The sequence below is a fragment of the Phocoena phocoena genome, chromosome 4, assembly GCF_963924675.1.
Source record: "Phocoena phocoena chromosome 4, mPhoPho1.1, whole genome shotgun sequence".
Classification (NCBI taxonomy): Eukaryota; Metazoa; Chordata; class Mammalia; order Artiodactyla; family Phocoenidae; genus Phocoena; species Phocoena phocoena.
Window position 1 is genome coordinate 62,976,510 of NC_089222.1, and position 13,580 is coordinate 62,990,089.

Genomic DNA, 13,580 nt, shown 5'->3' on the forward strand with positions numbered 1-13,580 from the left:
CCAACTTTGTATTATAAAGCTACAAAAAAGTTGAAACATAGTACACAGACATTCGTTTACTCTTCACCTGGAGTCACCAGCTGTTAATAGCCTGTGCTTTATGCCACAACATCACCCCGTCTCCTCTAAGGTACTGGTGGGGATGTGACTGGTATAAAAGACAAAATCTGAGATCGGATAGAAAGAAGTCATGGAAATAGGAAAGATTTAGGAGAAATACCTCTACTGATGACTGAAGAAAGCATGACAAAGTATGGACATCTCGAAGCCAGAAAACAAAGTAGGCACACCAGCTATGGACCATCCAATTTCTGTCAGTAGACTAGGGCTGGGGCCATCACCGGTGATGCAAGTGGAAGGTCATCCCCAGAATCCAAACACTGAGTGGAAAAGAGCAACAAGTTTTAAAATGGGCATCAGACCTTTACATCAATACCTATACAAATGTTTAGCCAACATTCATTCAATGCTAACTGCGCTGTGACAGGTGGTTTGTTTTTTTAAACAAACATTTTCTGCATTCTTTAATGCCTCAGGACCCATAAAATAAGATTCCAGGCCAAATGGTGAGTGTTCCCACCGGATGAAAGGGAGAATTACTTCCTCTTTTCTCACCTTCTAGATATATACACATAGCCCGATCAGAACTTTGAGGTTTGCCTGAAACACTCAAGAACTTGGGAGACTCAAAGATCGAGATTCATATCCTGATTCTACTACTTACTATACGATTTCCGCTGTAAAATGGACACAATCCTACCAAACTCTAAAAGTTGTGCGAACAATATATATCATTTAAAATAAGTCCTGACATAAAGTGTCGGTCACATCCCCTCTAAGTCATAAGAGGGAGAGGAAGACCAAAAGACACACTGAGGACAAAGACCTTATCTTGTCCAGTTTTTAGCTCCAGAACTTCGCATTAGGGTATAGGGCTTGATGTATTCATTTCTACTCCATCTGGCTCCGCAGGTGGATTTAAGATGGTATCCACATCCTTATGGTAATAGTAGAGAACTATTCTTCAGCTGGGGAGGTGAATATGCCACAGTAGTGTGGGACTAAACATAGATTACACAGACTTCACAAAGACGGCAATCAAGCGTCCAGGATTTCAAGAATCTCTTCCGTTTGTCCCACCACGCGGCTAACGGGGGTATCACTGGGGTGTACTATTCACACTGCTTTGGCGGAATCGAGGGGCGGTCTCGGCTCGCAGCCAGCTCAACTCCTACTGCAGCTGGCGCCCCCAAACCCCAGACGGCGTTCAGGAAACTCCAGGTTCGAACCGGGGAGGTGCCTATGGCACGCGGGAAGCTGGGAATTGGAGTTTTCGTGAGGTTTCGGAGGGCGAGGTCCGAGGGCTGGAACTCCCAGGCCGCGGGGGTGGGTGGGTTGCCGCAGTGTTTCCGGTCGCAGGCGGGCTCTGGAGAAGGAGGGGCGCCGTGGGCCACGCGCGCGAGGACATCTGGGAAACGGGGCGGTGCGCGCGCAGCGGGCCGGCAGTGGCGGCGGCGATGGAGGAGGGTGGCCGGGAGAAGGCACCCCTGCAGCCCCAGCAGCCCCCAGCGACGTCCCCCGGTGGCGGGGATGAGAAGCCGAGCGGCAAGGAGCGGCGGGATGCCGGAGACAAGGACAAAGAGCAGGAGCTGGTGAGGCGCGGCCCCGGGAGCCGGCGGAAGAGGCCGCGGGCTGAGTCACGGCGGCTCCGCAGGCCTCGGGCCCGACTCCCAGCGGCCCCGCCGCGCCTGGGAGAGGGCGGATAGGGCGACCCTCAGGGCTCCCGGCACCCGCCTCTCTGCCCCTCATCCTCCATTCCGCGCTGTCACCGCCGCCGCCCCTTCCAGTCCTCACCATCGACTCGTGAGGTGGGCCCGGGCGGGTCATTGTCACCCTCGTTTTTCAGAACGGCGTTCAAGCAGAGCCTGGCCCAGGAGCCAGGCTGCCTTCCCATCAGGGCTTCCCATTCCCTCTCTCTTTCCTTGTCTCACCTGGTCCTTCCTAAGGAGGCAGGCTCACTCTCCACCTGCCCCAGGGTGAATGGGAGGAGGATGTGTTTGAGATTCCTTGTCTTGATGAGCTTCTTCCCTCAACCCTCCAGTCTGAGGAGGACAAACAACTTCAGGATGAACTGGAGATGCTCGTGGAACGACTGGGGGTGAGTCACGCTGTTAACAAAAGCCGGTGCATATATGGATCTTTCCCACTTGTTTGCTTTATTTCACTTGGGGCAACAACTCCTATATGAGATACGGAAAGAGAGACTGTATTTTGGAGTCATATTACAACCATGTTGTGAGGGAGGGGAGTAAAAAAAGATAATTGAAAGATTTTGTAGCTTTGTTTCGTGGGAGAAGCAGTTCTTGAACTCTTAACCTGGGACATTTGTTTTTGTGTCAGGCAGTGTGTGTGCAGGGCGTTGGGCAATCACAGATGGATAAGACACAGTTAGTTACTTTCCTAGGAGGTTGTTGAACACTTCTGTATTATGACTTAAGGTATGAGACTCTTTTTGTCTGAGCCCTAACATCTCCTGATCAGGAGAAGGACACGTCCCTGTACCGACCAGCCCTGGAGGAACTGAGGAGGCAGATTCGTTCTTCTACAACTTCCATGACTTCAGTGCCCAAGCCTCTCAAATTTCTGCGTCCACACTATGGCAAACTGAAGGAGATCTATGAGAACATGGCCCCTGGGGAGAATAAGGTAAAACTATTGCAGAAGCTGGTGGAGGCCTAGTTTAGGAATTCCTTTTCGTCTAGACCATGGGGCTCATGGTGAATCTCAGGAAGCCTGATAGACCTGAGATCTGAGCTAGTTGAACAGTGCCCGGGACTTCCCTGGTGGCGCAGTGGTTAAGAATCCACCTGCCAATGCAGGGGACAGGGGTTTGAGCCCTGGTCCGGGAAGATCTCACATGCCACAGAGCAACTAAGCCCGTGCGCCACAACTACTGAAGCCTGCACACCTAGAGCCCATGCTCCACGACAAGAGAAGCCACCGCAATGAGAAACCCACGCACCACAACAAAGAGTAGCCCCCGCTCGCCACAACTAGAGAAAGCCCATGCGCAGCAACAGAGACCCAACGCAACCAAGAATAAATAAATAAAATTAAATTTAAAAATTAAAACAACAAAACAGTGCTCGTCGTAATCAACATGGTCACATAAGAGCTGACAGGAAGATTGTCTTCAGAAACGACCGTGTTTCCGTCATTTATGTTGGACTTTGGGATTTTATTATCATGATTTATTATTAACTTACTTTTAACCTTAATATTTTTCTTTTCTCTGTATCACATGCACCTTCATTTGTTTTACCTCTAAAATATATTCCCAGTTCAGTAACTTTCCTGCGTATTGGCACAACCCTAATCCAAGTTTTCAGTTCTCACCGGAACTACTGCAGCAGCCTCCTAACTGACCCTCTTCCATTTGTCTGTGACCTCCTACACAGTTTGTCTTTCATGCAGCAGCCATAGTGATCTTTTCTAGAGTGTGAATCTTTTCTGCTTAAAACCTTTTAATAGTTTATTATTATGATTGGAATAAAATTCAGAGTCTCCATTTTTCTCCACTCTCCACTTGTTATCACCCTTCAGTCATGTTGGTTCAAAAGAGAGATTGCAACACTAACCTTAGGATTATTATGAGGCTTAGCTGATATAACATGTTTTAAGTTTTTAGTATGGAGGCTGGTGATATAATTAGCATTTAATTTTGGGGGTAGTGACAGTGATCTTGATTCCATAATGTAACATTCCCCTTACCCTGAATTTGACTTCAAAGGACTGGTTTCTTTATAGCGTTTTGCCGCTGACATCATCTCTGTTTTGGCCATGACCATGAGCGGGGAGCGTGAGTGCCTCAAATATCGTCTAGTGGGCTCCCAGGAGGAATTGGCATCATGGGGTCATGAGTACGTCAGGTAAGACCTTTTCTTCTTGGGAATCTGAAGGGTTTCTGAGATATAGTTCTGAGTTCTGTCTTGGAGTACCAGTGTATTGAGTTTACCAGATAGTGAATTCCTTGACCCACAGGGAGGTGCTTCCCATGAAGCACTGCTCCTCTAATAATCTGGGCCTGTCCGTAGGCATCTGGCAGGAGAAGTGGCTAAGGAGTGGCAGGAGCTGGATGATGCAGAGAAGACGCAGCGGGAGCCACTGCTGACCCTGGTGAAGGAGATTGTCCCCTACAACATGGCCCACAATGCAGAGCATGAGGCCTGCGACCTGCTTATGGAAATTGAGCAGGTGGATATGCTGGAGAAAGACATTGATGAGAATGCATATGCAAAGGTCTGCCTCTATCTCACCAGGTGAGTGAGCAGGGTGGGGAATGGTGGCAGGCCTGCCCTCCCCAGCACTTCTTCTCAACTGTGACTCCTTTATTCTCCAAGAGTATCTGCTTCAAAGGTCGCAATCAAGCTGTAGTGAATTTGTTAACATCTGTGAACTTCTTGAGGTCAGAGACGGCATGTCTCCTTAGTAGTCCCAATAACTAGTATACTTCGTGGTATGTAGTAGGCATTCAGTATTGGGTAAGTGAATTAAACGGGGTAAATGAATGCCTGATAGCTTTATTATTTTTGCCTTTTTAGTTGTGTGAATTACGTGCCCGAGCCTGAGAACTCTGCCCTACTGCGTTGTGCCCTGGGTGTGTTCCGAAAGTTCAGTCGCTTCCCTGAAGCACTGAGATTGGCATTGATGCTCAATGACATGGAGCTGGTAGAAGATATTTTCACCTCCTGCAAGGACGTGTATGTAAAGGAAAAAGTTGGCAAAGCGATAAGCTCATGAGTGGGACATGTGCATGAAGTGCTGGGACATGTAGTTTCTGGTTAGGATTTGAAGGGCTTTTCTGTGCCCTTAGTGGATGGGGGCTGAGCAGACGTGATGGCTCTCTCCCACAGGGTTGTACAGAAGCAAATGGCATTCATGCTAGGCCGACATGGGGTGTTTTTGGAGCTGAGTGAAGATGTGGAGGAGTATGAGGACCTGACAGAGATCATGTCCAACGTGCAGCTCAACAGCAACTTCTTGGCTTTAGCTCGGGAGGTGAGAGTCTTTGCCCTTTTCCAACAAGGTTTTTTGGTTGTGATGATACCTGGCATTTCACCTCCCTGATTATGCCTCTGACTAGACTCTCCTTGGTTAGAATTGCCATTCAATGGGGTAACAGAAGGGACAGCTAGGGGAGGACTGGGGGAGCAGTTGTGATCCTGTGACTTCTCTTCAGCTGGACATCATGGAACCCAAGGTGCCTGATGACATCTATAAAACCCACCTAGAGAACAACAGTGAGTAAACATCTCCATGTTTGGGGATTGGAGGATTGTTAATTATGCCCCTTGTATCGAGAGTGATGGCTGGGCCCAACATACTTAGGAATCCTATAGAGCTCAGAATTCCCACATACTTTTTCCCTAGGTCACTGTTGGGGTTATAGATAGAGGATTCCAAGGGGCCAGCTCAGAATCAGAGATCAGCTGCCATACTGTGTTCTTTTCTTGTCCTACTGTAGACCTTCATTTCCTCCTTCCCTCCTTTGCAGGGTTTGGGGGCAGTGGCTCTCAGGTGGACTCTGCCCGCATGAACCTGGCCTCCTCTTTTGTGAACGGCTTTGTGAATGCAGCCTTTGGCCAGGACAAGCTGCTGACTGATGATGGCAACAAATGGCTTTACAAGAACAAGGATCATGGTATAATTCTGTTCCTACTCTCTCTTTGTATAATTTTGGTCAATCTTGTTGTCCTCCTAGGTTCATGTGTTATAATGGTAGATCCCCAAGGCAGTTCTTTGGAGAGCTCTTTATAACAGTTTTCTCAGGGCAGGGCCATTTTAAGACTGATAGATTTTTCCTTGGTATAGGAATGTTGAGTGCAGCTGCATCCCTTGGCATGATTCTGCTGTGGGATGTGGATGGTGGCCTTACTCAGATTGACAAGTACCTGTACTCTTCTGAGGACTATATCAAGGTTGGTCTGGGTACAACCCACTAATGCAGACATCCCCTCCCATGTTCTAGGGCCCTCTCAGGACCTCCCTTTCACTGGTAAGGTCTACCCTGTTTTTAACTCCAGTTAAGGCGGGTGCTATAATAAGGCCCATGTTGCATCCTTTGTGGTGAGGAAGGTAGAGTAGCCCGAGTGAAGAATCTATTTGCATTTTGCAGTCAGGAGCCCTCCTGGCCTGTGGCATCGTGAACTCTGGTGTCCGAAATGAGTGTGACCCTGCTCTGGCACTCCTCTCAGACTATGTCCTCCACAACAGTAACACAATGAGACTTGGTTCCATCTTTGGGTAAGGCTTCTTGCTTCTCCTTTTGGTAGTGCTTAGCCTGTAAGCTCTGAAAACAGAATCAGGCCCTTTCACCTTTGTATTGCCAAAGAGTACCACTGTGCCTGTTGAGTATTTGGCTCTTGGTGACTATTTGTTGAAATGACCAATCCTCTTTTTGTTTCTTCCTTGTCCTATCATCGGGTGTGTGTCGGGGACTGCCTCTCCCTGGCTTTTGCAGGCTTGGCTTGGCCTATGCTGGCTCCAATCGCGAAGATGTTCTAACACTGCTGCTACCTGTGATGGGAGATTCCAAGTCCAGTATGGAGGTGAGTAGAGTTTGTTGATCACTTAGGGGAGATAGTAGGGAAGGTGCTCTGAGTCTTGCCGGTCTCTGATAAATGGTGAAAAAATATGTGTGTGCGTGTGTGTGTGTGTGTGTGAGAGAGAGAGAGAGACAGAGACAGAGAGACAGAGAGAGAGAGAGATGTATTATTTCAGTGAAACTGCTTGGAATTGGGCTTCTAAGTCTCAGGAGATATTGAGGCTAAAGAGTTAACATTTTAGTATTGAGTTCCAGCCCTTGGGATCCATGAGGAAGTACCAGACTAGAGTGGGGAGTAACTTAACCCAGTTTGGGGTGGGTGCACTGTTTTAGTCATGAGCCAACTTTAAATTTTCTTACTTGTGCAGAATCATTTTAGTGATGGATAAATATAGTATGGTGGCTAAAAGCATAGGTTTTAGTCAGATAGGCTTCAGTTCAGATCCTGCCACCTCTGCTTACAAACAATGTGATCTTGGACACGTAACTCAGTCTCCTTAGGCATCATTTTTCTCATCATTAAAAGAGGAATAACAGTAGGACCTGTTTCATGGGGTTGTGAGGATTAAATGTTAATAGTATGCAAGCGAGTTGACTTAGTGACTGACCTGTAGTATTCAGTGAATGGTTGATGCTACTGTTATTTTGACCTACCATCAGAAAGGGGTTATTACCTCATGTGGTTTCAGTGGACTGTAGGAATTGGCTATCTTGAATCAAGATAGGTAAACAACTATTTAACAACTTATTTTAATAACTTGATGTCGATTTTCCTATTGTTAGGTGGCAGGTGTGACAGCTCTAGCCTGTGGAATGATAGCAGTGGGATCCTGCAATGGCGATGTCACTTCCACTATCCTTCAGACCATCATGGAGAAGTCAGAGACTGAGCTCAAGGACACATATGCCCGTTGGCTTCCTCTTGGACTGGGCCTCAACCACCTAGGTTAGGGGATGTCTCTCTATTTGGGCAAAAGACTGGTAGTAACTGGATACAACAGGGAGAGTTTATGAGTCAGGCTGTGCTGGAAGGGAGTACATGTCCTCTGACCCCTCGAATCTCTCCTTTAGGGAAGGGAGAGGCCATTGAGGCCATCCTGGCCGCACTGGAGGTTGTGTCAGAGCCATTCCGCAGTTTTGCCAACACACTGGTGGATGTGTGTGCCTATGCAGGTCTGTGTCTTTGTTCTTCCTCAGTGACTCTTCACTTCTCTCTTGGACCTCCTTTCTTAAGTCATTCTGAATTGCCTTAGATTCTTTAGCTTCTGTTCCTAGAGCAAGCTTTTCCTTGGTGCCTTGTCATTTCTACCTTTTCTCTCCCTTACCACCCTGCCCCAGGCTCTGGGAATGTACTGAAGGTGCAGCAGCTGCTCCACATTTGCAGTGAACACTTTGACTCCAAGGAGAAGGAGGAAGACAAAGACAAAAAGGAAAAGAAGGACAAGGACAAGAAGGAAGCCCCTGCCGACATGGGAGCACATCAGGTTCTGTGGGCAGCTGGGCATACTCCGAGGGAAGCTCTGAGAAAAGATAACTGTGGGTTTGTTTGTTTTATTAGAGTCTCTGGGTATCACTGTGTATTGAAATAGCATGAGACTGGGTTCCATACATGAGGAGTCAGGGTGTGCCCCACAGGATGGCTTTTTCTTCTTACATGGGACTTGAGTCAGGGGCGAGTTTTTTGTTCCCTGAGCTTATTGGGCTCTGCTGCCTCTTCAATTGCAGGGAGTAGCTGTGCTAGGGATTGCCCTTATTGCTATGGGTGAGGAGATTGGTGCAGAGATGGCACTACGAACCTTTGGCCACCTGGTGAGTATCCCATGGAGAAGATTGAAGTATATTAGTTTTGATGCCTGGAGTTTCCCCAGGAATTTCCCTGATGGGTTTTGTCGGTGGAGAAATGGTCTTTTTGCTGTACCCTTTCTACAAAAATTAAGACCCCGTCTATCCATCTGTTCCTGTAACCGAGCTTATTCTTTCTGCTTTCTGTGATACCCTTGTTATTTTCTTTTATCACCAGCTGAGATATGGGGAGCCTACACTCCGAAGGGCTGTGCCTTTAGCACTGGCCTTAATCTCCGTTTCCAATCCACGACTCAACATCTTGGATACCCTAAGCAAATTCTCTCATGATGCTGACCCAGAAGTTTCCTATAACTCCATCTTTGCCATGGGCATGGTGGGCAGTGGTGAGTATTGGTCAGAAAGAGATCATAAGCATCTTGGGAGAAGGGTTGTTGAGGCCCTTTTTTCAAGCCTTTGTAATGCTTAACATTTCCAGGTACCAATAATGCCCGTCTGGCTGCGATGCTGCGCCAGTTAGCCCAGTATCATGCCAAGGACCCCAACAACCTCTTCATGGTGCGCTTGGCACAGGTAGAGAATAGAACTTTTCTCCTTAGAGTGAATGTGCCAAAGGAAGTGTCTGTGTGATGGAAGGGAGATCTGACGCTTCGTGAAGGGGACCTTGAGTTTGGCCTGGAAAGGAGGGTGTGAATGAGCTGTGAGGTTTCTGTGTGGCCGGGTTAGGTGATTTCTCCTTAGATGTGACTTGTGACTCCCCACGTCCACTTCTCTCCATTTTGTTTTGTTTTCTTTTCCCCAGGGCCTGACCCATTTAGGGAAGGGCACACTCACCCTCTGCCCCTACCACAGTGACCGGCAGCTTATGAGTCAAGTGGCCGTGGCTGGGCTGCTCACCGTGCTTGTCTCTTTCCTGGATGTCCGCAACAGTGAGTCCCTGTCAGAAATCTTACATGGTGGCACATGGCGCCCTCTCCACACCCCTACCAGGGCCTCCTTGGTAATTTAGGAGCAAGACTCTGAGTTAACTCTGCTGCTCTGGATTCCTGAGGTTCATTGGGCCTCATTGAGACTTTCATCCCCCACACTTTTGATCTGACCCAAAAAGATTTTCTTTTGAAGATGAAGAACTGAGCCCAGTTTTTGCCTCTGAGTGACTGGGGGAAAGTGATGATCAAGTCCTCAACCTGTAGTCAGAATATGGGGGTGGCATCTCCAGCTTGTAGTAGGGTGTATGAGGGGAGGGTTGTGGGTTCAGCTATATAACTGAGGGATTAAAGAGTCAGGGCTGGAGTGGGGTCCCAAGGTTCAGGCATGCCTCTAACTATATTTGTCTTGTGCTCTTAGTCATCTTAGGCAAGTCGCACTATGTATTATATGGGCTGGTGGCTGCCATGCAGCCCCGAATGCTGGTCACATTCGATGAGGAGCTGCGGCCATTACCAGTGTCTGTCCGTGTGGGCCAGGTGAGAGGCTGAGCAGAGGGGAGGGCTCAGGCTGTATTCTAGAGCTTGTAGAATGCAGAGGTACCATTTCTCTGAAACTTGAATTGGCACTGGGTTGCTGCTGTACTCCTATCCAGAGTCTCTTCATCTCAGTCTTCTCACCCCACAGGCAGTGGATGTGGTGGGCCAGGCCGGCAAGCCCAAGACCATCACAGGGTTCCAGACACACACAACCCCAGTATTGCTGGCTCACGGGGAGCGAGCAGAATTGGCCACTGAGGAGTTCCTTCCCGTCACCCCTATTCTAGAAGGTTTTGTTATCCTTCGGAAGAACCCAAACTATGATCTCTAAGTGGCCACCAGAGGCTCTGAGCTGCAGCTGTGTCAGTGGGTCATGCTTCCTTCCATCAGGGGTGGACACTGCTCCAAACCTTTGGGAGAATTGTTACCTCCTGTTCTTTTGTTACTGAGTGAGATAACTTTGTTGAATAAAGACCTTTATCCGCAAGGTCCCTCTGTGTCTGTTTTCTGGGGTATTGTGGCTGGAGGCCAGACTGGGGTGGGGAGTGGATGTGAGAGGGTATTGTTTGTAGCAACTCTGAGCCTGGGCTAGCAGGGAGGCTACCAAGAATGGAAAAAACTAAGCCCCTTTTCCTTCTCCCCTCCTTCCTAATCATCTTAGAACAGTGGTTCATCTTTAGAGGCATGAACCGTTGAGAAGCTGATAAATGTACTGGATCTTCTTTCTACAAGATGTATGTACACAAATTTTTACTTAAACTTTTACAAATAACTTTCCAAGGGGCTTGTAGATCCCAAACATCCCCCCTATTCCCACCTGCCAACACACACCCACCTCAAGCCCATCATTCCCTGGCTTTGGACTAAGGATCCCTTCTCTTAAGAGGCAGCAGAGTTAGTTCCACTCTTCCCAACTTGACTTCTGTGCTACTGAATGAAATGAACATCTTTACCTCGTATGACCCGCTTGTCCTTTTGGGGAGGCTGCTATTTGAGAGATATGATCATGTTAACATCTACCTCGAGGCTGTCCTTGCGGGAACGGTGCAAGAAAGCTTGATCCTGACCTTCCTCTTAGTAGAGCAATGGGAAAGAAATGGCCTCCTTCCTGGAATGTAATCACTCTTGATCTGTAGTGCTCCTTCCTGGTGGGACTGGTATGAGTATAGCTACACTGCCGGTGGGGGCCTAGACCCCTGTGGATGCAGTGGAGGAGAACATGTGGCCCTGTCAGATAATTGCTAGCATTTATCCAACACTTATTGTGAAAACACTTACTGTGGGTTTAAGCTCCAAATAGTGACCAGTACCTAATAGGTCATCAATAAATGTTGAAAGAATAATTGCTGTACATACCTCACAACAACTTTGAGAGGTAGGTATTATCCCTGTGTTTTGGTGAGGAATGTAAAGTTCAGAGAGGTTCAGTAACTTGTTCAGGACCACATAGTAAGTAGTAGAGCCAGGATTGGAATCTAAGTCCGTCTGACTCCAAGGCCCATGCCCTTCTCACTGTTAATCAGTCTCTGTAGCCTTGGAGACTTGTGGACCCTATAGTAGTCCAAGCTCTTGGCTAGGCTGGAGAAGCAGCAGCTTTGGATGGAGTATCTCCATAGTCTTCCCTCTAGTCTCACTTAGCAGCCTGTGTAAAACCTGTATAAAAGGTGGAAATGCTGGACTTGGGAGTCAGCAGACCTGTAAAGCCCCTTTAATGGGAACTGTCTTAAGCAAATCAGTGTGATAAGCCTCTATTATCTCTACATTGGGGATATAGTAATTGTCTTACCTGATTTCTAATGGTGGTGATGTTAAGAAATTAGAAAGTGATTTCCATCCAGTGGAACATTCCTCAACAATAAAAAGTGACACAAGGGAAATTCCCTGGCGGTCCAGTGGTTAGGACTCTGCGCTCTCACTGCCGGAGGCCCAGGTTCAGTCCCTGGTCGGGGGAACTAAAATCCCACAAGCCGCACAGGGCAGCCAAAAAAACAGTGACACAAATAACAACATGAATGAATGTCAAATTTATTATTTTGCATGAAAGAATCCAGATTTTAAAAAAGTACAAGAATAAAAAAAGAAAAGAGTACATACTCTATCAGTTCATTTATATACAATTCTAATGACAGCAGATCAGTGGTTATCTGTGGATTGGAGTGAAGAGAAAGATGATTCCAAAGGAAGAAGACTTTTGAGAGTGATGGAATTGGTCAGTATCTTGATTGTGGTAGTGGTGGTGATGATATTCAACATATCTGTCAAAACTCATCAACTTGTACTTTTTCTTTTTTTTTTGGCTGCATGGCTTGTGGGATCTTAGTTCCCCAGCCAGGGATTGAACCCAGGCCCTCAGCAGTGAGAGCACAGAGTCCTAACCACTGGACTGCCAGGGAATTCCCTGTACATTTTAAACATGTGCAGTTTATAACATACCTAAATAAAGTTTTAAAACATGAAACAAAATTAGAAAGTGATTGCAAACTGGAAAACATAAATAAAAGGATAATTCTCTATCCAAGTCAGTGATTGTACTTTAGAGTAAGAAATTTTCACAGTGGCTCTTAACCTTTCACATTTAATGTCATTCAGCAATAGATATCAATGGAGACTTACTTATTCTGCATTGGACATTATTTTAGTTTGTGGATATGCAAATATAGAAAAGCAAATCCTCACAAAGCTTATATAATGAAAAAGAAAATAATTATGTTGTACTGGAGTGTGAACAAGTTATTCTAGGATCACTGAAATAGGGCCTAAGTGCCCAGGTAAGTGAGGGGAGATTTTTGAGGAAACTGATTCTTGGAGAAAAATGAGTTTATCCAGAGGAAAAGAAGGCAGGATATAGCTAAAGGAGTAGGAAAAGCAAGAGGCAGACAAGCTATTTGTTTTCAGAAACCATGGATAGTTTGGTTTGGCTGTGTATAGAGCTATGGGAAACTGTGGTAGGAGATAAGAGACACAGGCTGATGAGGTTTAGAAGAGCTTTGTTGTGCTAAGAAATTGACAGTGTCTCTCAATGGGGACCAATGAATGAGAGCAGGAAAATGACATGGTCAGCTAGCTATCTGGGTGAGAAAGCTCACCATGGAGGCTTGGAGACCAGGCAAGGGAAATGAACTGAATTATGGCAGTAGAAATGGGGAGGGGGGAAGGGCAGAAGTGCTTTTAAAGACAAAATCAACAGGACTTGATTTTGATTCAAACACCAATAGGACCTGATGTCTGATGAGATGTGTATGGGAAGGAATGTAGGATGAATCCCAAATTTTCTGGTTAGGCACTTATTCATAAAAAAGAATACATGAGCAAAACATGTTTGGGAGCAAAAGGAGGACTCTATCCAGTGGGGAGAGATGATGCATTTCTACCTGGGCATACACAATTTAAGATGCCTGTGAGGTGACTAGGTGAAGATGTCTTTTTTTTTTTTTTTTTTTTTTTGTGGTACGCAGGCCTCTCACTGTTGTGGCCTCTCGCCTTGTGGAGCACAGGCTCCGGACGCACAGGCTCAGCGGCCATGGCTCACGGGCCCAGCTGCTCCGCGGCATGTGGGATCTTCCTGGACTGGGGCGTGAACCCGTGTCCCCTGCATCGGCAGGCAGACTCTCAACCACTGCGCCACCAGGGAAGCCCTGAAGATGTCTTTTAGGTAGTACCTTGTTCTGACTGGAATTCGAGAATGATTTCTGAGCTAGGAACGAATT

General features: G+C 47.0%; 1 protein-coding gene across 1 annotated transcript; it reads left to right on the forward strand.

Moving 5' to 3' along the window:
- Positions 1-1,466: 1,466 nt before the first annotated feature.
- Positions 1,467-10,356, forward strand: PSMD2 (proteasome 26S subunit ubiquitin receptor, non-ATPase 2). Its single transcript, XM_065876731.1, has 21 exons — positions 1,467-1,652; positions 2,102-2,158; positions 2,542-2,706; positions 3,808-3,929; positions 4,095-4,319; positions 4,602-4,760; positions 4,914-5,058; positions 5,240-5,300; positions 5,555-5,701; positions 5,872-5,978; positions 6,176-6,303; positions 6,521-6,608; positions 7,388-7,550; positions 7,676-7,777; positions 7,943-8,088; positions 8,330-8,413; positions 8,625-8,793; positions 8,886-8,980; positions 9,210-9,336; positions 9,755-9,873; positions 10,022-10,356. Exons 1-21 carry the CDS (start codon positions 1,518-1,520, stop codon positions 10,202-10,204), a joined length of 2,727 nt encoding a protein of 908 aa, XP_065732803.1. The 5' UTR covers positions 1,467-1,517; the 3' UTR covers positions 10,205-10,356.
- The last annotated feature ends 3,224 nt before the right edge of the window (positions 10,357-13,580 follow it).